Source organism: Labeo rohita, unplaced genomic scaffold, assembly GCF_022985175.1.
Source record: "Labeo rohita strain BAU-BD-2019 unplaced genomic scaffold, IGBB_LRoh.1.0 scaffold_148, whole genome shotgun sequence".
Taxonomy (NCBI): domain Eukaryota; kingdom Metazoa; phylum Chordata; class Actinopteri; order Cypriniformes; family Cyprinidae; genus Labeo; species Labeo rohita.
Window position 1 is genome coordinate 7046 of NW_026127648.1, and position 25440 is coordinate 32485.

Below are 25440 nucleotides of genomic sequence, written 5' to 3' on the forward strand. Positions count from 1 at the left end.
GATGGTAAGGACCAGTTCAGATGGAGACAGCAGTGAACCAGGTTTGTCAGTCAGAACAAATGAATATGAATATACAAGTGAATATAACCATCATTGGGGATACCCAACCATTAACATGCCCCCAATCAAAAGATTCTCCAATGCCCAGCAATTTACAAGTACTGTCAAGGAGGCTTATGAACTGCAGTGGACATTCAGGGACTGTTATAAGTGACAGAGAATCAGTTGGGCCTTCTGAGGTGGCATCAAGGAGGGTTTGATGGGTTCTGTGAGAACAGTTGTAGATCTAAGCCCTTAAGATGACTGTACTCAAGCAAGCAATAACTGACGGAGAAGGGACGACACAAGAAGCACGTGTTCTTACTTGAATGAGTTCTATGCCGAGTCTTGATCAGATGAAAGTTACACAGTGTGCATGAACAATTAAACATTCACATTGTCCAGTATTACATAGTTCACATTAACATTATAAATCACCAAATACATTCATAAAGCTTGCATGGATTAATTTGCATATTCACATAATGTTACATAACAGATAGCTCGATAATAACCCTGATAGCACACATACACCGCAGAGACGTCTATTTGACATCTGCATTTACATCTGGAAGATGTATTTTTTTAGTGTGTTTTTTTTTAGTGTTTGCTCATCTGCAATACATCTATAGGACGTTTCCTATCAGATGTCAAATAGATGTCTATTAGACGTCTTTAAGATGTTTATGCTTTAGAATGTATCTGAACCTGACATCTTACAGACGTCTGTCAAATGTTTGGACAAAGCAGATGCTTTCCAGATCAAGTGACTTTTAACAGACATCTTACAGACGTACATGTGCTATCTGGAAAGGAGAATAACAAACATCAGAATGCAGAAAACATGATGACATTGCAGTACTCACTCTTAAAATATGCGCAGAAGCACAATTTAGACTCAATCTAAGGCCGGTAACAGCAATATTACTCATCTCCAGCGCCCTTGTGTATGACATTTCAGTAGCAGCTGGTGCAATATGCACTTCTAACACTATCTCCCGACCAATTTGTACATATATTACGGGGTGCACAGTCACTGTTGATGAGACATTTCATTCTTTCTGTTTTAGATGCACCAAAGAGTGTCTCAGTGTCCATCAGTCCATCTGGTGAAATAGTAGAGGGAGATTCAGTGACTCTGATCTGCAGCAGTGATTCAAACCCACCTGCAGAAATCAGCTGGTTTAAAGGAGGAACGCTTGTAGGATCTGGAAGAATCTACAGCATCTCAAAGATCAGCTCTGATCACAGTGGAGAATACAAGTGCAAGTCCATCAATAAACACGGAGAGAAATGCTCTGATACTGTGACTTTAAATGTCATGTGTGAGTTTAGTATAAAACATAATATGCTGATTCTTGGTTTTGATCATTTCAGTTCACACTTATAATTTTTTTTACAAATTTCAACAGGCCTTGTCAGTAAATAGTTTGATGATTTTTAGACCCTCCAAAAAAGGTCTCAGTGTCCATAAATGGATCTGGTGAAATAGTGGAGGGAGATTCAGTGACTCTGATCTGCAGCAGTGATTCAAACCCACCTGCTCTGAACTTCAGCTGGTTTAAGGAGGATGAATCCTTAGTTGTTGGATCTGGACAGAGTTTCAGTGCACTACAGAGTGGACGCTTCTACTGTGAGGCTCACAATCAACATGGATCTCAGAGATCAGACGCTGTTACTGTCACAGGTGAAGGTTTGGTAGAGCAGACCTGTATAAATGTATTCAGTTTGTATAGTTAGCTGATATGTTTCACTCTTTCAGAGCATCAGAGATCCACTTGGCATGTTGTTTTTGGGATCACAGTGGAATGTGGAGTATCAATCATTCTTGTTACCATCATTATCATTATCATCACGTTCATAATGTAAGAACCACAAACAACTTTGATGTTTTCAACTACAGTCGTCTATATGCTGTTAATGCTTGTCATTATTACAGAAAGAAACGAAGGAGTTTTAAATCTCAATACATCACAATGACACAGGTAAATCATCCAGACACAACTTTACTGAAGTAGAAAATCAGTAATTCAGCCATTTTTTGTGTTTCAGTCTAACTTCATCAAAGTATTTATCAAAACAATCCAGCAAAAAACACTTATCAGTTTAAATTAGTGTATTTTTAGACAAAGGTTGTCCTTAATGAACTGTCCTCATAATCTGAACATAAAACCATAAAACATGAGCAGCAGAGTCTGATTCACAAACAGATGACTCATATTAGGAATCAGTCTGGCAGTCAATTAAAAACAAAACAAAAAAAAAATTTACCATACATTTCACCAATTTGTTGGTGTTTGTAAGTCCTCTTTCTGTTCCTGCAGATCTCGGATTCCACTGAAGACACACAAAGACTTGAGCTCATGTCCACGACCTCTGACTTGTACGGCACACTCTCAGTAAGTGGTGCGTCAAAGTCAGATCATCATGCTCACTTTATCACATGACTGACCTCTCACTCTCTTTCACACAGACCGTTCATCCCAGAACTGCTGAAGACTCCTGCACAACAGTTTTATAATGTTGTTGATGAACTTCAGTTAGTCTTTCTTCATGTTATTGCCTATTCAGATCAGTATGAAGATGCTGCATTAAGAGGGGCGGAGCACAAAGGAGCCAATCCTGAGCTATGTAGGCGGAGTCACGTATGATTGACAGGGATCATTAGAGATGAGTTATTTATGTGTTTTATTTCTTTATAGTTTCAGGAACAATATGTAACAGTAGAATTAAAGCTGGTAAATCATTATTGGGTATAAAAATAAATGTAGTCGGACACAAGCTCACTGCTTTCTCATTACACAGCATTGTACTGCTTTTAAATCGTAATAACTGATCATTTTATCCCGAAATACTGAAGAAAATCATAATTATGCAACTTCACAATGGACAGTGTATCGTTTTATGGTCTCAAAGTGCTCGATATTATCAGCTTCTGTTATTCTGTCTTTAGTGTTTCTGTAATTTTCCCTTTAAGTGACCAGTCTCATTTTGTTTGTACAAACCCAAACTACGACCAGATGTCACCATCACCTGCTACTGACATCAACAATGATGTGCATCATCGGTAAATCACAACTGCAGGTATATTACTACTGTATATTATAGTCTTGCACTATGAAATATAAATTTCACACAACAGGTGTATATATATATTTATATGTGAACATAATATGTAGATCAATTCAGTGAATGGTGTTATGGAGGCTATAGGATGGGTTACAGCTCCTGTGGAGAAAAGCATCATCCTGTTAATAAAGACGATGACACAAATATAATTCCAGAAGCCAGAAACTTACATTTATAATAATAACAATACTACTACTAATAATAATAATAATAATTAAACAAACAGACAAATAAATACAATTTTAATGCAGAAGTTCTTTAAGTAACTCAACAATGGATTAGTAGCCCCTTCCCAACTGTGGATTACAATGAATTAAGTATCTGAATAATGGGGCATTTACACCATTTGTAACAGTGGGAATAAATAAATAAATAAATAAATAAATAAGTAAGTAAACAAATAAATAAATCCATTTACACTTGGGCAGTTGCATCTGGAAAGCATCTCAAACTACCTCCTAAAGTACTTTGAGTGCATTCTCACATTTAGAAAAGCTCTGAGGGTCAAGCTGTATTTATGTCCACATTAACATCAGCGTACAACAGAGGTCATGTGATGAACAGTGATGTTTTATCTTTGTTGTCTCACTTACGTCAGATGTGCTGCACAGGTCAGCATCTTCACTGGCATCATAGTTCTGCAAGTCAGAAAGACATAAACATTGTGAGTTCAGGTTTAATATCTGATAGTCTGCTAGTGAACTGGCCAGAGGTGTGTGGACAACAACAAAACCATTCAAGAGGATATTAATGAGATAATTAAGTGATTATTGGTGATGGTTAACCAGTAGTTAACAAGCAGAATCACTGAAGGAGCAGGTGTCCATCACTAATGCTCAACCAACACTCAATTAATCATTTAACTTGCATCAATGTTACTGTAACACTCTGTAGACTGGGACAGATTTTGACTACGAGGGGTTTGCTATTATATTGAATTGCATTGCTGTGTTGTTCCACTGTCTTTAAGTTTGAAAACTGTACTAGATTAAACTCCTGGATCAGGACTGAGGTATCAAGTGTTTGTTTGAACATGAGACTCAAGTGTCTTAAAATGGCTGTAAACATCTCTGCATGCAGAAAAAACACTGTAAATAATTGTCATCATCTCACCACAGACTCCTTCGAAGCACATCTTCTGTTGATAGTTTTAAGACTGTCAGAAGAAAGATGAATAAATTTACAGAATTTCATATATACAGAAACTCTTTAAATGTGGTATATATGTGACTTTGGACATGTTTAATTTAATGCTTAACTTAAAAATAACGTTTGATATATACAGTACATCTTACCAAATGTAAACTGACGCTCCTCCAAGTCCAACAACAATGCCACCAACAGCCACACCGACACCAAATGCTTTAAACCACAAAACCCATCTGACTGCTGAAATACATACAAAACACATCAGCTGTTCATCAGGACCAAATAAGACAACATATCCTGACAAATAATTAGGTACAATAAAACCTACGCATGACACATAAATTCACAGTATCAGAGTATTTCTCTCCATGTTTATTGATGGACTTGCACTTGTATTCTCCACTGTCATGAGAGCTGATCTCTGAGATGCTGTAGATTCGTCCAGATCCTACAAACATTTCTCCTTTAAACCAGGTGTAGTTCAGAGCAGTTGGGTTTGAATCACTGCTGCAGTTCAGAAACACTGAATCTCCCTCTGCTATTTCACCAGATGCATTTACGGACACTGAGACATTCCTGGGAGGATCTAAACAGGAAAATAATATATTTCATGTACAATCATAAATAATTTGAGAGTAAAGATGTTCAGATGGTGTATTCCAAATTCGGTCCTGGAGGGCTGGTGTCCTGCAGAGCTTAACTCCAACTAACCTCAACACACCTGCCTGGAAGTTTCTAGCATGCCTAGTAAAACCTTGATTAGTTGGGTCAGGTGTGTTTAATTAGGGTTGGAGCTAAACTGTGCAGGACACCAGCCCTCCAAGACCGAGTTTGGAAACTCATGATGTACTGTCACAACCAGTTCAACCAGCAGTTCAACCACACCTGGCCCTTTGACAAAAAATCATGTGGCTCACCAAGTCTTTTGGCCTCACACAAATGATAAATTAAACTTAGACACATCAATAGAGATGCAGAAAGTAGGGTCAGTTGCAATCCCATTATTGTATAGCCAATCAAAGTTAATAAAAAAAGTGTATAATAAAAATAATACCAATAATAATATGTTTTAAGTTGTACTGGCCAAAGTGTGTTCAATACTTGTTCACAAGTGACACATTGAGTTAAACCATCATTACTGTAACTCACAGAAGACGTTTAAAGTCACAGCATCAGAGCGTTTCTCTCCATATTTATTGATACACTTGCACTTGTATTCTCCACTGTGATCAGAGTTGATCTTTGAGATGCTGTAGACTCTTCCAGATCCTACAAACGTTTCTCCTTTAAACCAGTTGATTTTTGCAGGTGGGTTTGAATCACTGATGCAAATCAGAGTCACTGAATCTCCTTCCACTATTTCACCTGATGGACTGATGGACACTGAAACGCTCCTGGGAGGGTCTAAAACAGAAAAGAAGAAGAAGAAAAAAACATATTATTTACAGTCAAAAATATTTTGAGATCAAAGCTGTTTAGATGGTGTTATCACAACCAGTTAAATCATTATTAACTCACACATGACATTTAAAGTCACAGCATCAGAGTATTTCTCTCCATGTTTATTGATGGACTTGCACTTGTATTCTTCACTGTGATCAGAGCTGATCTTTGAGATGTTGTAGATTCTTCCAGATCCTACAATCGTTCCCCCATTAAACCAGCTGATTTCTGCAGGTGGGTTTGAATCACTGCTGCAGATCAGAGTCACTGAATCTCCCTCCACTATTTCACCAGATTTGTTTATGGACAAAGAGACGCTCTTGGGAGGATCTAGTAACAATCACAAATCTTATTGTGACAAGGATGATAAAACATTTTTGTACCACCAATTTTTACTAACAAGCTCGAATGTTCTACAGCATCTTATGTTTTATAATAAACTCACACATGACATTTAAAGTCACTGCATCTGAGTATTTCTCTCCATGTTCACTGATGGGCATGCACTTGTATTCTCCACTGTGATCAGAGCTGATCTTCGAGATGCTGTAGATTCTTCCAGATCCTACAAACATTCCTCCTCTAAACCAGCTGAAGTTCAGAGCAGGTGGGTTTGAATCACTGATGCAGATCAGAGTCACTGAATCTCCCTCCACTATTTCACCAGATGGACTAATGGACACTGAGACATTGCTGGGTGGATCTAAAAAATAAGTAAATGTAAATAAAGACAAAAATTAAATATTCCTATCCAAACTATTCATTTAATTTATATCTACACTAATTGAAAATAGCAGTGTTTTCTTTGCACTAAGTATAAACAGTTGTTATATGTTTTTTATACTTAGTGCACATAGTGGCAGTGTAACAGAGAGACGAGAGGCGAGCAGATCCATACGCAGACTTTTATTTAAAGGACGAGACATAGACATGGTCGAGGCAGGCAGGGTCACAGAAAGAAACGCTTTGTATGACTGTAAATACAATGCAATACTCGGCAGTGAGTGACAGGAAAACCGGGGCTTTTATACTGTCTCTGATTGGTGCAAGTGATAAGAGCAGTGGCTGATGGGTAATGTAGTCCGGGGTGTAGTGCGAGAGTCTGGGTGCAAAATAAGGTGAGAGCGACATCTGGTGGTGAGTGGTCCGCAATTCACCGACCAGATCCGTAACATAGCCTCCCCCCGAAGAGCGGCTTCCAGACGCTCCAATCAAAGCACAGTCCAGGGGAGCCTTGGGAGGGCCAGGAGACTGAGGCAGAACCGGCAGGGCAGAGGCCTTCCAGGGCAGAGCAGGAGGCGCAGGAGCCCTCCAGGGCGGAGCAGGGGGCGCGGGAGCCCTCCAGGGAGGAGCAGAGGGCAGAGCAGGAGGCGCAGGAGCCCTCCAGGGCGGAGCAGGGGGCGCAGGAGCCCTCCAGGGCAGAGCAGGAGGCGCAGGAGCCCTCCAGGGTGGAGCAGAGGGCGGAGCAGGAGGCGCAGGAGCCCTCCAGGGCAGAGCAGGAGGCGGCGGAGCAGGACCCGCGTCATGGACTGGGACCTGGGAAAAGCAGGGACAGAAGAGGCAGACAGAATGAGGAGAGAAGCTGAGAGTTCGTAGGGGAACGCCGCCTCCATAGAAGGATCTACAGCCGAAGCTGACACCTCAGGAGGCATTGGCGCGGCCTCTCCAACTGAAGAGACCTCTGGGGCCGACTTGTGAACAGACGTGACCTCTGGGGCGGACTTGTGAACAGACGTGACCTCAGGAGCAGACTTGTGAACAGACGGGACCTCAAGAGCAGACTTGTGAACAGACGTGACCTCTGGGGCGGACTTGTGAATAGACGTGACCTCTGGGGCGGACTTGTGAACAAACGTGACCTCCAGGGCAGACTTGTGAACAGACGTGACCTCAAGAGCAGACTTGTGAACAGACGTGACCTCAGGAGCACAGTGTGCAGCCCACACACACCAAATGGCAACCGCCATTAATGGAAGAGCAGCGGCGGGTGGCAGGACCTCTTTAATGGTGATTTTAGAAGGCGTTGATGCCACTGAGATGTTTGCTGCCCTCACTGACACTAGCGGTGGGTCCAGCACGCTGGCCATCATGATAGGCCGTGACCTTAGGATGTCAGATGAGACATGGCGAGGCTCTGACCGGTCAGACGAGACGTGACTTGGCTCTGGACAGTCAGACTAGATATAAGGAGGCTTTGGACAGACAGATGAGACATGACAAGGCACTGCATGGTCTGACGAGACTTGACTTGACTCTTGACGATCAGACGTGTCGTGACAAAACTCTGGACTGACAGTGGAGATGTGACGGGGCTCTGGGCGGTCAGACAAGATGTGACTTGGCTCAGAATCAACAGCAATAACTTGACTTGGTTCATTAAGAATTACTGTGACTTGATTTGGCTTGCGACGACCAGCTGTGACTTGACTTGACAGAGGAAATACAGCTGCAGTTTGACTTGATTTGGGAAGAGCAGCTCTGACTTGACTTGATACAGGAAACTCAGCCTTAACTTGACTTGACACTGGAACAACAGCTGTAACTTGACTTGTCTTAGGACCAGCAGCTCTGACTTGACTTTCGACTTGACCAACTTGACTTGACTCTGAAGCAGTAGACCTGATGTAGGCTGGTTCTGGCCTCAGGGACGTGGTGGCCATTTTGAGTGCAGGCTCTGGCGTGGCGGCCATCTTGTGCAGAGGGTCTGGTGTGGCGGCCATCTTGTACGGTGACTCTGGGCACTCGGGTGAAACCTTACTTGACCTTGAAGGAACGACGCCCGTGACTTTGCTTGACTCAGAAATGACGGCTTTGGCTTGACTGGACTTGGAAGCTTGATTGGACTTAGAAGCTTGACCGGACTTGGAAGCAGCACCTGTAGTTTGACTTGACTCTGAAGCAGCAGCTGTAGCTTTATTTGATACTGGAACAGCAGCTGTATACTTGCTTGACTCTGGAACTACAGCTTTGGCTTGACTTGACTCGGAAGCTTGACTGTACGCTGAAGCTTGACTGAACGCTGAAGCTGCAACTTGACTTGACTCGGGAAACGCAGCTGCAACTTGACTTGACTCAGAACCTTGACTTGACTCAGGAAACACAGCTGCAACTTGATGTGACTCGAGAAATGCAGCTGCAACTTTGTTTGACTCTGGTATGGCAGCTGTGACATGACGGAGCTCTGTTTTCGCCGCCATTTTATGAACGAGCTCCGCCGTCGCCGCCATTGCATGAGCGCACTCTGGCGCTGCCGCCATTTTGTGAGCACACTCCGGCGCGTCCGCCATTTGACGAGCAGGTTGCGCAGCCGGCATAACCGCGGTGTCGCGTTCCTCCTCCGCGACCCCCACAGTAAACGACGAGCCTACACACCACAAAGCATAATCCATAAATCGCTCTAGTGATGAACGCAGAGCCTCGCGTAGGAGCTGTGATTTTAGTGGCTGATTAATGCCCTCACAGAAAAAGTCTATGAGCACGTAATCGGGTAAATCCGAATAGTGTGCGAGTGCCAAAAACTCCTGTGTGTAGCCCTCGAGTGATCGTGTGCCTTCGAGGTCTTGCAGTGTCCATACCTGATGTGTGTCCGGATGAAAAGTTGCTGGATCCTTTAGTGGCCGAGTATTCTGTAACAGAGAGACGAGAGGCGAGCGGATCCATACGCAGATACATAGACATGGTCGAGGCAGGCAGGGTCAAACAATGGCAGTCAGGTATGTGGACGGCGAGACAAGGAGTAGTCTGTGACAGGCGTGGGTCAATCCAGCGGCGAACGTTATCCGTGAAGGGCTAGGCAAAGAGTAATCCGATAAGACAGGTGAGGGGTTTCAACGGCAGGCAGCGAGACAGACTAAACGATACGGCAAAGCAAACCACGAAAACTAGACACAGGATCACAGGGAGAAACGCTTTGTATGACTGTAAACACAATGCAATACTCGGCAGTGAGTGACAGGAAAACCGGGGCTTTTATACTGTCTCTGATTGGTGCAAGTGATAAGAGCAGTGGCTGATGGGTAATGTAGTCCGGGGTGTAGTGCGAGTGTCTGGGTGCAAAATAAGGTGAGAGCGACATCTGGTGGTGAGTGGTCCGCAATTCACCGACCAGATCCGTAACAGGCAGATACTATACCTTGGGGTATTGTAGTATAGTATGTAGTGTTGACATTACAGCCCCTACACCTACTCCTAACCTAACCCACTTTACTGACTCATAAATAAACTGTAGGTACTTTATTTTTTCACTTTCCTATTATTAGTATTATTATTATTATTATTATTATTGATTGAGTTTGTGATCTTGGGCCGGTCATGTCAAAAGCTGATGTCGCCAGTCTCCACACTCTCCATACTCCTGCTTCTGTTATTAGATGGGTTTCTTTTGTCATTTTGTCTGTCTCAATCAGACAGCGGTGGGCAGAGTTACTCCAAACAACCACTGCCAACTAGCCGGGCAATTTTAAATAGACAATGTTGTTTGTTGTTGTTGCGTCATTTGAATACCAGGTTTAGGTCATCATGGGGAACGTGTGCTGTTAATATCCATGATTAATATTCAGACATACATGTGACACTGAGATAAACAGCAGGGGAGATGTAAGTGTGTCCATGTAGAGCACAGCTATATCTGCCTGCATCCTCTCTTCTGACTGACTGCAGCAGGAGTTCATTGTTTCTGTCTCTTCTCTCAGTTAATGGCTGTGAGTTTCTGTACCAGATGAATGTTGCTCTGTCAGTCAGAGTGCAGCTGCTTTTACATGTCAGACGGACTGAATCTCCCTCTGTCACTCTCTCAGAAGACTCCACCTGAAGATCTGAACACAACACACACATTATATCTAGTGCTGCTGTCATACACTCATTATTATTCAACATAATGCACAGAAGAAGAGTGAAACCTCATGAAAGTCACCTGTGACAGTAAGAGACACTCCTGGTTTACCAAGCCATGTGCCATCAGGTTTATCAGTGATGAATCTTAAATAGTACAATCGTGAATCCTTCAGTGTCACATGACTCAGTCTGATGCTGCAGTTCCGCTGTTTATCTCCCAGATACTGAAGCCTCTGACTGTATTCAGGATCCTCAGACAGATCTGGATGTTCTTCACCCACTTTTGTAGGGCTTTTGGTCCAGAACACTTTCTTGATCTGATGCCCAGTAGGGTATGTATAAGTGCAACTCATTATCACTGATGAGTCCTTTAGTGCACAGATGTTTGAATGACCGTAACTCACACCCCAATCAGCACTAGAAACCCCTGAAACACAGAAATAATAATAATAACAATTGAAATGATTTGTTTAGATGTTGATGTTTTATTGAGTGTTTACTTTAGTTGGCTCCTGAATGGTAATGGTCTTGCTCTTGGTCTACATCTCTGTATAATGCTACAACCAACAGAAATGCTCCACTAGGGGTCAGTGTTAATCTGCAGTTTAATTATTTCCCCTAAAGTGGTTGGATTGGGAGCATTCCAGCACTATAAAGCCCTGAAAAAGATTTCATAATAAAGACATCACCAGCGGAGCTTACAAGCAAAGTAAAAAAAAAAAAAGGGGTGATGAAGAGCAGAAATGAGATATTGCACAAATAATTACATTCAAATAACTTCTCTACAAAGTGAATATAGAGTGAAGAGTTGCTGTAACATTAGAGACTCACCATAAATCATGAGCAGAAAGATCAGAGGAAGAAGAGGAGCCATTCTGATTGAAATCACCATAGCAACACCTACAACAGCCAATAAAAATCAGGTACTGCACCTCAATTTGTATAATCCTAGCAAAACTGGTTTCGACATAGTATGCATGACCCATCAACCGCAAGATCATTTCAAAGCATATGAGCAAAAATAGCCATTATGACCCATAGGTGACGCAATTCCCAAATGTTGCATGTGCCCTCAGATCACGTTGTTGCTGAAGTGTACTGAGTTTCACTTCGATAGATCAACATTTTGCCAAGATACAGCATTTAATCTATTTTTGGGTCATAACTTCACAGTACAACTTTTGAACAAAAAAGAATATCAAAATTATTTGAGTAATTTCTGCGTGGCTCGGTCTGGTGATCTTCTGAGCATTTTGCTGAGACTTGGACCAAATTTAAAGGAGTAGTGAAGAAAAAAAATGAAATACAGTACATTTGGTGACTACTCCAATGGAAGGGTTTAAGGGTTATAACCAAAAGAAAAGTGAATATTTAAACTGGTGGTGGCACTATAGAGTTAGTGCTAAAGACACCAAATTTGGTCAGATTACTATTTACTATATAAGTGTGCCAACTTTAATCAATGCACCGTTCATATGACTGCAACAGACTTCCATTTAGGAAGAAGATGAATCATCTAGCAGAAAACTATTATATTAGGAGCTACAACACCTTGGTATACATTTATCACACCATCATAACTTAGTATAGCAAATGTAACTATCACAACAAAAACAATATTTGTGAAAATGTTTACTTTAAATGACTTACTTTCTTATTGTTCCTCAAACATCCCAAAAATTGTTTGTGTCAGACGTCACATTGGATGAAGTCTTCGGCAACAGCAATCATGGCCACTTTTGCCAGGACCTCTGTGTATGTGTGTGTGGGGGGGGGGTGTCGACGGCGGGGTTGGGAGCACATCAGGTCACATTAAGCTTCTGTGTCATATTTGAGCATGAATACATTGTAATATGTTCTTACTGCTGAGAATGACCTTTCAGCAGATACTGTTCATATTGTATGTTTTCATTGTGGACTACTGTATAATTAATGAAACTATATATATATATATATATATATATATATGAGACTATATATATATATATATATATATATATATATATATATATATATACTAATACTAATATTTGTAACATTTCAAAATTATTTGTGTAGCATATTTGACAAGAAAATTTGGTCTTACTTATTTAGTTATCTATTTATTCATTTATACTATTTCTTATCAATAAACTTTCCTTCTTTTAAAAGTGGGAAATGCCTAGCATTTTAGGGGTGTGTGTGCATGTGTTATTTCAGTTCAGTATCAGTTCTTCTCTAAAATGGGGCTGAGCAAACAGCCATCATTAACAAAAGAAGATAAGCTCTATATTTCCGAGTAAGTTAAAACTTAGTGTCTGTACACTGCTGTAATGTGAGATTTCAATTTTTATTCAAGTGTATTTTTTATATTGTGAAGAGCAGTGAAAATGTTTTATTTATTTATTTATTTATTTTTCTCACAATAATCTGTTTATTTGGCACGTTTCAAAAGTTAAAGAGTCCTCTTGGTCTAAAGAGTTTTCCCTTTTTTTGACTTTTTGTGCCTTTATTTAATAGGACAATGTAGATATCAGAAGGAAAGCACATGGTGAAGAGAGGGGAATAAGGTCAGCGCTAATGCCAGAGGCTATCAGCTCTGACCTTCCTGCTTGTTTTGAGTTATAGTGCTTCAGACAGCTGTGAATGCATTGTCCAGTTGTGGTGGATTTGAACCCCCTGTGGGGTGGCATCCCATCCAAGAATTCTCAATCACTGCATTATCACTTCCAACATGTGTCTGCTAGATTGTAGTGCTTCCTTGGCTGCACAACATTAAAATAACACTCACAAGTTACTCTTTGCAGTTATAAAGTTTATTAGCAGCCAGCTGAGAGCTACTTCAGACACAGCTGAGCAACTTAACAACACAGAAAAATAAACATGCATTAATACCTTGCAGATTATGTTAAGTATACTCAAATGAGATGTGCATGTGCTTCATAGCATTCTATATTCTAGTTGGTTATACTCATACTGACCTGGCTTGCAGCTGACATTATTTTCATAAAATATAGACTAAGAAACAAAGCCTATGATGAGATTTTTTGATAATAGGTTAGGCTATTACCCCACTTCAGTGATGCAAAGACAGTGGCCCAGAAAAACTTAAAAAGCTATGTACCTGTTCAGTGTCATGACTGTTAATGGTTAATTGCAGAACAACATTTGCTTTGTTTTTAAGACATTCAAGCTAATATTACTGCTATTCAAACAATGTAGACACCTCCTTGCTATAGTCCAATTCATTATTTAATTTACAGTCGCCATAATGGTGATCAGTGTGATTCATGGTGACTCTTGACAACTTATGTAAATGTTTCTCTCGATGCTGTAACTGTGTGTTTATGAATCAATTATGTGGTCACATAACCACCTGATTCACTGATAATAATAATTTACTGGGGGCTGTTGTGGCCTAATGGTTACAGAGTTGGACTTGTAACCCAAAGCTTTGAGTCTCAGTACTGACAGGGATTGTAGGTCCACCCTCAATACGACCACTGAGGTGAGACACTTGAGCAAGCCACCAAATCCCCAACGGCACCCTGGGCACTGCAGACAATATGGTTGCCCCATGAGTGACACCATTCTTGGCCACACATTATGTCCTTTCCTTTCCTTTCCTTTTTTTAATTGTATTTAGTGTTGATTTACTGTTAGCATATTATCTGGGAAAGCATTTAAATGCATCAAATTCATAATTACAACTTCAAAATTTCCATCTTAAAATAGTGCAAAAAGTGCAAAACTAACCAGTTTCCTAGCATTGTTTTCTATGATGTGCAACACAAACACCTTCATGACCCTTTAAAGACCAGATGAAAATAATCTGGACCTGCTGATATCTGACTGTTCTGCCTACATAGCAGATTCCTAACCTCATTTTGTTTTACAAAACAATAGTCATAAAACTGAGCTGAAAGGGCAGCATTGGCAGACCTACCTGACCCTCCATTGTGTTATCCTACTAATCACACTCGAGGGGACATTAAAACAATTCACAACCAATTTAGTGAGTAGCGAGGTTTAATTTGGGTTGCTTATTTGGATTATGAAATTTACTGTATGATTTTACTGAAGTGTAGCTCATGTCCAAGTGCAACTGAAGTGTGTTGGATGACATTTTATTGCTGAACATTTCCTGGGAAAACTTTCTTTGTACTGTTGGTGTGCTGCCAGGAATAGGGCTGGGACACACTGGTGTAAGACATAATGAAACCTAATTTTACTAAAGTAAAAGTATATTTTAAACAAACAAACAAACAAACAAATATGGTTACATTGATTCCTAGGTCTATTAACAAATACATTCTTGAAAAATTACTGAATTTTGAAGAAACAAGTTATATGTAATCAAACGTCATCAACATATGTTTTCAATATATAGCATCAACATATACATGATCACATAAAGGTATCCAAACTAATACTGTAAATACTTGACCAAACCAATATTTACTTACAATATTTACAAGTGTGATCCATTGCTGATCCAAATTGACAAAACACACAAACACTCACATATGTTATTTCCTCTCATATTTTTTCTTCCCTGACAAACTTCCTGACATTTCCTGTCACCCTAAGCTCCATTGTTTTCTCCTCACAGGTGAGCTCATATTGCAGATGGTGCAGTCAGTTCAGGTGATTAAACACTGTCTTTCCTTTTTTCTTCACTAAGCACGAATCCTGAGACGGATCCAGGGCTGCCCGGGCGGCTTCATCAAATACTGTCTTAACGTCCTTCTGTGTTGATGCTGAGAACTCCAGATAATTCACAGCTCCTATTTCTTTAGCCACTGTCATGCCTTGATGGTAACTGATGGGGGTTTGTTTGTTCTTTTTCAGCTGTTCAATGGTCTCCTTGTCATCTCTCAGATTAAGTTTAGTCCCGACTAGAATGATCGGAGTGTCAGGGCAAAAATGCCTGACCTCTGGATACCACTTTACACAGACGTTCTCAAATGAGTCTGGATCCACAAGAGAGAAACAGATCAAAAACACATCCGTCCGTGGGTAGGCAAGTGGTCGAAGTCTGTCGTAATCCTCCTGTCCTGCTGTATTAAACAGTCCCAGGGTCAGTGGATTTTCATCAACCATCACAGTGACCGCATAATTATCAAACACAGCGGGGACGTATTCACTCGGAAAACAACTACAAGTATAGCTGATCAGGAGGCTGGTTTTGTCTGCAGCCGTGTCCCCCACGATCACACACTTTACGGTCTGCATCTGTGTTCACTTTGCACACTGTCCTGTTATCTGTGACTAAATCAATAAAATCTGCTCCGACCAAGACAATTCAACAACACAGCGACTCCACACATAAAAGATGTACATAGTCGATAAGACAATAAAAATGTTAAGTTTCACTAAAATTTGACTAAGTAAAAATAGCTTACCAATGGCATGTCAACACATATGCTGCTGCTCCAGTTAAACAGCCACACCTCAAGGGTCAAAGAGTTTTCATAGATTTTATAGCATTATAAATTTTGTAAATCAGTTACCATTATGCATTCAAAACTGTGTTAAAATTCTACATGAACAGGAAGGACTGTTTATTTATAATCTGCCAAGGAAACACTGATTATTGTGAGAACACTCTGAACAAATGAAAGAATTAAGAATCATGCATTATTTTTTTCTGCTTACCCAGAGCGAAAATAATACACTTGTACATAATGAAATATACAGACAATAGGTTTTAAAGTATTCATCCAAATTTAGAGCTTATGGATTGTGTGTGTGTGTGTGTGTGTTATGTTCACTTTTCAAGTGTGCACAGTCTCCTGTGAGGGCTAGGTTTACGTATAAGGTAGGTGTAGGGCGATAGAAAATAGGGTTTGTACAGTATAAAACCCATTACACCTACGGAATGTCCCCATAAAACATGGAAACACAACATGTGTGTGTGTGTGTGTGTGTGTGAGTGTGTGCATTTATGCATATTGACTGTTTGCTCAGCCCCATTATCATCCTATAAAGAGAAGAAATGACAGTGAAGGAACACAACACACACACACACACACATGTACACTCACACACTCACACATGGGTTTCCATTTAGGCATTTTTAGATTTTCAAAAAACTTAATTCTGTATGATTTATAAGCTTGTTTCCTCATGGGGAGGGAAAGAAAGAAAGAAAGAAAGAAAGAAAGAAAGAAAGAAAGAATGACCCCACAAGGTCAAAATGTACTGGTGTTACTATCCTTAAAACATAGTGTAGGGAATACCAGGTACACACACACACACACACACACACCTGATATATTTTCCTGCAATTCAATGCTATTACTTCAAGCGTTTCACTTTCAGCATTCGACTGTCTTTCATACTGATCACACCTAAAGGGACAGAAGGGAGAATTTTCAGAGTTGTTTGATAATTTCCTGCTGAGCATTTCCTATTTTAATGCAATATATTTCTAACCATTGTAATTATTATTTTGATATTTGATGACAGCGCTCCGCTCTCTCGTCCAGGTTCAGTTCTTCATGGCTAATGTAGCAGCGCGTGTGATTAGTGTAGTTCGCATGCGCCCTCCCCTGGTCAAAAAATAATCGCTGCATAGGACTATTTGCAGCGTGTTTTGAACCTGCCTGGACAAAAAAGAGAGAATTTATTGCGAGAAAAATGTGTATTGCGTTTGTTTTACAGAGTATTACAGAGTCATATCAGATTCATTAGTGGATTTCATTATTTGTGAAGCAGATCTCCATCTTCACACATTTTATTATTATTATTTATTTATTTATTTATTTTTAATTGTTCGGAGCACTATTGTGTAACTGTTATAGAAATTCCATGTTGACACTTAATTTATCTTGGTTTATGATAATGTCTGTGTTGTCAGTTTTGCAGATAGGTGTGTTAAGCTGCCAAAGTTGCATTCTTTGAAATGTTTTGTGCTAATCTGTTTGTCTTGTTGCAGGAAGAGGCAAAGAAATGCTGAAAAAGATGCAGGTAAACATTTAGAGATAATGAGGAAACATCTGATGTGTCCTTCCTCCATTTGGTTTTTGTTTTCATCATTTCACCTCTGATGGTTGAGAGACTCATTAATACACTGTAAAACTATTCCATATTTCTATGCTTTTACTTCATTTAATCACATACTTTTATAAAACATTGAACATATCCATTCTTTTGTTGATTTTCTGTTGTTCTTGCTTGATTTACTGTGAATGTTTAGATCAATATTTTGATCTGGAGTCTATAGTGATATTTTAATGATGTTGTGTGTAAGGCATAATGCATGGAATCTTAAAAAAAAATGTCTTTCCTTTCTGACAAGTGTGAAAGGAACAGAGAGAAGTGTGACAAAAAAGTGTGAATCCTTTCTTCTCTCTTCCGTTCCTCAGTAGGTAAAAATAACACATGTAAACCATTTTGTTTGTTGTGCACTAAAACAGAAAGAGACAGCAATCACATCTGAACCGGTTTGAAGGACAGCCAGACAGACACACCTCTGATGGCTGAGGATTTTCTTGTAAATCAGTGTGTTCCTGTAAGAGAACTGTCTTTCAGTGTTTAAGTGTTTTTCTGCTAGCCCGGTTGAACCAGTTCTTAAAATTTTAAGTGCTCTGTCAACATTTCACTACCACAGAAGTTACACATATTTAGTGCTTTTTTTCGTAAAGAACAGCCCCGAACAAAGAATAAAAATTAATATTCAGATATAGTGTAGACATGTCAAATAGCAACATTTAAAAACAATCACACAGTAAATTTGGTTTGTATTTTTTATATTTACACCAGATATAAAGATCCATAATCTGCATTTGCATCCTGCTGAATTGCTCAAATCTGTCTCCTGTTTTGATAGAGTCTTTGATTTATTGCATAATTTATGATAGTGCTACAGCATTATTAGCATTATTACAGTGATTCACCAGATGAGCATGTTTTGCTTTAAGATCTGTCAGTCGTCTGTTTTTGTGCTCTCTAAACTTTGGTATAATTTCTCATCATTTATATGCTATGAGTTTTATGCAATTTGTATTAGGAAAGTAATGCAATTAGTTACTTTTTAGGGAGTGATACTGATATTTATAAATGACACTACCATTGAACATAAATTGCTAAGATTTATTTCTTTATTATTCTTAATAACTACATATATTTATTTGAACTTAACACACCTCTGCTATACATTAAGATGTCCTTCAGGCTGAATCAAGCTGTTATATGGAGGTCAAGTTATTCTATATTATTTACAAAGTAGCCAGTTGCTATGCTTTTACTTCCAAACAAATCTTCTCAAATCTCAACAGATATAAACAAAGATGACTTGTCAGCATACATCACATTCCTGCACTGCAAGTCTGAGGAGAATATACATCACAGACTGAGACATTTACAGTAATTGAGGCTGAAACTGTGTGCGTGTGTGTGTGTAATACATACATACCTGTAGGTTGGGCAGAAACATATATTATCAGTCGATTGGCTGGAAACACCTGCTTCACATACTCAGTGTGCTCATGGTAGACCATAAATACAAACCGCATTCTGATCGACATCAAGTTGAGGAGCTCGCCGATTCAAACTCATCACTCAAAGCTTCTAGACTAGTGATGGGTTCTAACAGCAGCAAAAGAGGGAGTAAGCACTACAAGAAGAAGTACAATTATCAATACAGAAACCGTAACCATAAAGGCCGCAATAATGTCAATGTTTTTAGATTTAATAACAACTGGGGTGGTTTTGAAAACGGTAACAACAATGGTCTCGGAGGCTTGGTTTTACCTGGCGTAAATTTTACGGTAGACTGTGGAGGTTTTAATGGTCTGCCAAACTATGGTGGCTTCAATGGTCTGCCAGACTTCGGAGGCTGTAATGGTCTACCAGATTTTGGAGGCTTCAATGGTCTACCAGACTTCGGAGGCTTTAATGGTCTACCAGATTTCGGAGGCTTTAATGGTCTACCAGATTTCGGAGGCTTTAATGGAGGCTTGGATTTGTGTGGAGGCTTCGATATGGGAGGCTTTGGGGGCTTCGATTTTGGAGCCTGTGGTTTTTGAGTTAATTAGATCACAGGTGAGTAATTATTGCATAATAAGCACTCTGTGCACTTATTTGTGAAGTACGGATAGTCTTTGTTTTTCTCAATGGTGGAAGTTTAATTCAGTATGAAAATATCTTGAATTAAGTTCATTTTTCACAGCTATTTCTATGCACTCATTGGCATTTAATTATGTGTGTAATAGTTTGGTCATTAAGTCATAAACATAATTGTATTTAATTACATTGATTATTTAAATCTGACAAAGAAAAAAAACAACAACCTAACCATAAGCCTATACTTGAGAACAAGACAAAATAGTTTTTCAGTCCATTTGGAGGCATAACAAACATTTAATTCAGTGCTGAAACTTTTGTCTCCCAAGTGACTCTGTCTGGAGTAAATGAATTTGGATGGGTTTCTGATCCAGTGAAGAACATCATCCAACACAAGCCAGCAGAACTGTAATCTGCAAGGAAATGACAGGACAGCTCTAATGTCATTATGGATATTAAACACCATCAAGACAATGTTATATGTGCACTCAAACAACTGAATAATGATGCAGTTAAATGAGGCAATACTTTAACCAATGTATGATTATAAATATATATTGTGTGAAAGAACTAATCTGAAGTAAAAAAGTTATATGTCGTTTAGTTTTGAAAGGTAAGCTTTTCCCAAAAATGAAGATCTGGAAACACATCTGACAACATTTTTGAGCCTCATTCTGAAGGTTTGATGAAGTGACATGGAAAAAAGTCTTCTGTTTTTTGTTTGTTTGTTTTATGTGTGTGTGTGTGTGTACCTGGTATTTATCACGTTATGGGGACCAAATGTCCCCACAAGGTCAAAATTTACTGGTATTATATCCTTGTGGGGACATTTGGTCTCCATGAGGAAACAGGCTTAAAAATTATGCAGAATGAGTTTTTTGAGAAAGTAAAAGTGTGCACAGTCTCCTGTGAGGGCTAGGTTTAGGTGTAGGGTTGGTGTAGGGCGTTAGAAAATATGGTTTGTACAGTATAAAAACCATTACGCCTATGGAATGTCCCCATAAAACATGGAAACACAACATGTGTGTGTGTGTGATATGTATGTGTGTGTGTGTGTCTTAGATTTGACCCAGATCGTGTTTATCACTTTATATAGATTCTGAAGTCAGTGTGTTTAAAATGGCAGATTGTAAAGGTTCAGTCACATTAGACCATCCATGTGATTTCTGGGCAAAGAAAACAAACACAAAGCTGCCCGGAAAAGTGAAGTGTTGTGACAAAGATGGAAATTCTTTGCACTCTTTTTCTTTAACTGTACTCTTACAACGTATGTTTATGTTGCAGTACAGATTGTTGAAATGGATTGTGCATGCTTTACAAACCATAGAGGGAATAAACAGGGAAATGGTGTATTATATGACCAGTCTGCCTTTTGATTTTATAGTCTAGATTTGTGGGGTGATCAAAAATGTGGAATTTGATGTACTTACTTTATGCTTAATAGAGATGCAAGTTAAAACAATCATAAAGACATTAACATGTAACCTTGATTTATGCATTTCTTAACATATAAATATGTGTACTGTTGTTTGGTTTTTGAGTTTGGTTGACTCCTGCTAATAAAACATTAATGCAAAGAGCAACTTGGGAGTTGTGTCTGGTAATAAAAATGGTTGAAGTGACATAGTGACATCTTGGATGGGATTCCGTCTCCAGTTTATATCAGATAGTCCTTTCTCTGACACTAATAAGTAATTAAAATTCATTATATGATGTAGAATTGGGAGTTTAAACCAGTTCTGTAATCAGAAACCATCAGAGTCTGTGAACATTCCTGAGATACACTTTTAAGGGTCCTCACCTTTCACTCTAACAGGTTTGATGGAATTTACTTTTTTTTTTTTTTTTAATATTTCTGTTTATGTTGCAAGTCATTTTTATTTGTATAGCATGTTTCAGAACCAATGTTTACAGAACATTTAGAGAAAATTGTGTTGACATGAATCATACAGTGCTGGTGAATGGTGACCAAAACTTTGATGCTCCAAACTTTGAATAACGCTGCATAAATATGATTCATATTACACCATTTGTTTAATTATTGTCTTCGGAAGCAACATAATCAGTTTAGCAGAGGCCAAAAAATAAACGTTAGTTCTTTTCCACTATAAATCTTGATTGTTTGTTCAGCTCAACAGGAAGATGCTGCAGTAAGAGGATGAGCACAAAGGAACAAATCCTGAGCTCTGTGGGTGGAGCCACAAATGAGTAAACTCTGCAGGGTGGCGGCCCTTCAAGAACTCAGTTTGACACCACTGCTCTAAACTGATGAAGTCATTTACACTGATGTTCAGTGGTGGATAAAAGCGTTTTCTTATACAACATACTGCTGCTTTGAAATCATAATTGATCATTTTACGCAAAACTACTCAACACAATTATAATCGTGCAGCTTCACAAATGGATAATATATAATTTTATGGTCTCAAAATGCTCAATATTTGTTTTTTTGTGTTTCTGTAACTTGCCTGTTAAATGACCGGTTTTATTTGTGATCATCTCATATGTGTTTTTACAAACCTACCACCAGAGGTCACCATCTACTCCTACTGATATCAGCATCAGCTGTAAATCACCAGTGTCACTAACTAACTAACTAAATAAATATTATTATTATTATTATTATTAATAATCTTATTATTCATCTTTGAAATTAATCATTTTATTTCACTATTTTACTTTAGTTTTAGTCCACATATGTTGCCTTCTTGTTAAGGGAGGGACACTGATATTTCTGCTGATGGGCATTAAAACAGTGTTAACCACAAAAAGTTCATCAGTCTAGAGCTGTAAGTGCATGTGTAAAAAACAGTCATTTGGCTGCTGTTGATCTGATGAGCTTCAACACAGTAAGACAAACACACTCGTACTTCAATGAAAACGATGATGATTATTGCTCATATAACATATGTGTCATAAGTGCTGATTAATTATGTATTATAGATATATTTGATGCTGATGTCGGTCAGAATGGCTCCTCGTCTTCCTCTGATCTTTCTGCTCATGATTCACGGTAAGTCTCTGTTACATTCACATTAGAAACACTCTGATGTTTTAATTTAAGGCCTCACAGTGATCGGCGGATGAGCACTTTCTTCTGTCCTGTACTCACATATTTGCTTTTAGACAGGAAGTTTGGATGAGATACGTCAAAGGACTTTAATAAAATGTCTAATGGTCTTTTGCTATTTGTTACTCAGTGTCAGGTGGTTTAGAAGGGACGTGCTCATTGTTCAGAGCATCTGGCTGGACAAAATGTGGTGTAACACCAGATTGTGAAAATCTCTAGCTCATGTTTGCGGAAGTAAATGTGTATATGTTAAATATTTATTGTGTCAAAGGCATTTACTAGCATATAGATGAGGTGAGAGATGTTAGGCAAAGTAAAAGCCACAAAACTAACAGTGGGTTTTTAATAAGGCAAGTCTGATTTTTTGTTTATTGGTTTTCATTATTTGATCGTGCAGCATGTTGTTCACAGCTAATTTCCTGTTTGTTTTTTCACTCCTTTGTCACTGTGCTTTTTATTTCTGCTTTTCTGCAACACCCTTCATAAAAGCTGATGATGACCTTCACATAAATTATCACTCAATAGATTCTGGGAAAATTGGGTCTTATTTTCTGTAATGAGTTGTTGTTTTAAAGTGGTAGAAAGTAAGAAAGTATTGTGTTCATGGTCTGTTGTAAGAGATAAAATAGCATTTTCATCCTGATTAATTCTGTGTTTCAGGGGGTTTTAATGCTGACTGGGGTGTGAGCTACAGTCATTCACACATCTGTGCACTAAAGAACTCATCAGTGATAATGAGCTGCACTTATACATACCCTACTGGATATCAGATCAATAAAATGTTCTGGACCAAAAACCCTGTGAAAGATAAAGAGCCTCCTGATCTGTCTAAGGATCCTGAATACAGTCAGAGGCTTCAGTATCTGGGAGATAAACAGCAGAACTGCACCGTCAGACTGAATCATGTGACACAGAAGGATTCACACAAGTACTGTTTCAGATTCATCACTGATAAACCTGGTGGCACATGGCTTGGTCATACAGGAGTGTCTCTTACTGTCACAGGTGACTTTCATGAGGTTTCACCCTTCTTCTGTTCATTATGTTGAATAATAATGAGTGTGTGACAGCAGCACTAGATATAATGTGTGTGTTGTGTTCAGATCTTCAGGTGGAGTCTCCTGAGAGAGTGACAGAGGGAGATTCAGTCCGTCTGACATGTAAAAGCAGCTGCACTCTGACTGACAGAGCAACATTCATCTGGTACAGAAACTCACAGCCATTAACTGAGAGAAGAGACAGAAACAATGAACTCCTGCTGCAGTCAGTCAGAAGAGAGGATGCAGGCAGATATAGCTGTGCTCTACATAGACACACTTACATCTCTCTTCCTGTTTATCTCAATGTCATGTGTAAATATGAATTTGAAAAGTTTTTTTTTTTTTTTTCTGTTCAAAGGAGTACTAGCTCTTGGTAATTGTACTTTTGCGAAAATTATATGTCTGAAAAAAAAACAGAGCATGTTTTTCTAAATCACAACAGATCACTTTTAAGTCTGAGAAGGGCATACGAATAGATCGCCTTTGAAAAATCATATAAACTATGCATATATGTAACTGAAGCTGCAGTCTTTACACATACAGTAAATAAATATTGATAAACATCTGATCTCTATCAGTCTGTCTGGTGAAATAATTAATGATTAGTAAGTGTGTGCTATCAAATTTACTTAATGTTATTTGTTAATGTTTTTGTATTTGTGTTAGATCCACCAAAGAGTGTCTCAGTGTCCATGAGTCCATCTGGTGAAATAATGGAGGGAGATTCAGTGACTCTGAGCTGCAACAGTGATTCAAACCCACCTGCAGAAATCAGCTGGTTTAAAGGAGAAACGTTTGTAAGATCTGGAAGAATCTACAGCATCTCAAAGATCAGCTCTGATCACAGTGGAGAATACAAGTGCAAGTCCATCAGTGTACATGGAAATAAATACTCTGATGCTATGAATTTAAACGTCATGTGTGAGTATTTTTTATTATTATTATTATTATTTATTTTATTTATTGATTTATTTTTATTTTATTTTATTTTTTTAATTTCAAGCTACATTAGTAACATTTCAAATGTATCTTATTTTGGTGGCTGTTATCAGATTCTCCCAGGAGTATCTCAGTGTCCATAAATGGATCTGGTGAAATAGTGGAGGGAGATTCAGTGACTCTGAGCTGCAACAGTGATTCAAACCCACCTGCAGAAATCAACTGGTTTAAAGGACAGACCGTTGTTGTTACGTGGTTGCTGGTGCTGGATGGAAGACAGGATACAACGTACGACACAAATCTTATTTTAATCACTTCCAAGAGGAACTGGCAGGAACACAGAGCGATAATCCACACACGTAGAACCACAAATCAACAATAAAGACCGACAAGGGGAGTGAGGCACAAAGAACACTATATACACAGAAACAGGGGAGTGGCTACAAACGAGATAACAAGGGGAAGTCCAAATACGGGTAAGACTAAACCAAAAACACTAAACCAAGAGGGGGAGAAAACGGAACAAACCAAAAGAACAAGAAACACTGGGGGAAAAACACTAGGAGACATGTAACAGTTGTAGGATCTGGAAGAATCTACAACATCTCAAAGATCAGCTCTGATCACAGTGGAGAATACAAGTGCAAGTCCATCAATAAACATGGAAAGAAATACTCTGAAGCTGTGACTTTAAATGTCATGTGTGAGTATTGTATTTATTTTATTTTATTTTATTTTATTAATGAATGA

At 39.0% G+C, this 25440-nt stretch overlaps 4 protein-coding genes across 18 annotated transcripts in view; 2 read left to right on the plus strand and 2 right to left on the minus strand.

Annotated features, from left to right (window-relative positions):
* Positions 1–25440, plus strand: part of LOC127158358 (sialoadhesin-like) — a 75518-nt gene that overhangs the window by 7010 nt on the left and 43068 nt on the right. For 11 of the 14 annotated variants that reach the window (XM_051101523.1, XM_051101517.1, XM_051101513.1 and 8 more), the window contains 2 exons: positions 1110–1364; positions 1484–1726. In XM_051101523.1, coding sequence (XP_050957480.1) covers positions 1110–1364; positions 1484–1726 — 498 coding nt within the window. Of the gene's footprint in view, positions 1–1109; positions 1365–1451; positions 1727–1801; positions 1905–1978; positions 2025–2363; positions 2439–2512; positions 3256–25440 lie in introns of those variants that run through there. The other 3 variants (XM_051101510.1, XM_051101521.1, XM_051101522.1) reach the window with 3 other exon arrangements.
* On the minus strand, positions 2711–12343 carry LOC127158360 (B-cell receptor CD22-like). Of its 2 annotated transcripts, XM_051101524.1 has the most exons (12): positions 12244–12343; positions 11425–11493; positions 10673–11020; positions 10326–10574; positions 6206–6463; positions 5836–6090; positions 5467–5721; positions 4646–4903; positions 4464–4557; positions 4282–4324; positions 3762–3806; positions 2711–3267 (listed from the first exon to the last, which is right to left on the minus strand). In XM_051101524.1, the coding sequence occupies exons 2-12, from the start codon at positions 11483–11485 to the stop codon at positions 3259–3261; spliced, it is 1875 nt and encodes a 624-aa protein (XP_050957481.1). In that variant the 5' UTR covers positions 11486–11493; positions 12244–12343; the 3' UTR covers positions 2711–3258. The 2 variants fall into 2 exon arrangements, with proteins under 2 accessions (XP_050957481.1, XP_050957482.1); XM_051101525.1 differs by lacking the exon at positions 5836–6090.
* On the minus strand, positions 14650–15984 carry LOC127158366 (ras-related C3 botulinum toxin substrate 1). The gene has a single exon (XM_051101530.1). The coding sequence runs from the start codon at positions 15805–15807 to the stop codon at positions 15211–15213; it is 597 nt and encodes a 198-aa protein (XP_050957487.1). The 5' UTR covers positions 15808–15984; the 3' UTR covers positions 14650–15210.
* On the plus strand, positions 22453–25255 carry LOC127158362 (B-cell receptor CD22-like). Its single transcript, XM_051101526.1, has 6 exons — positions 22453–22490; positions 22585–22654; positions 23372–23716; positions 23815–24063; positions 24418–24672; positions 24804–25255. The coding sequence occupies exons 1-6, from the start codon at positions 22476–22478 to the stop codon at positions 25070–25072; spliced, it is 1203 nt and encodes a 400-aa protein (XP_050957483.1). The 5' UTR covers positions 22453–22475; the 3' UTR covers positions 25073–25255.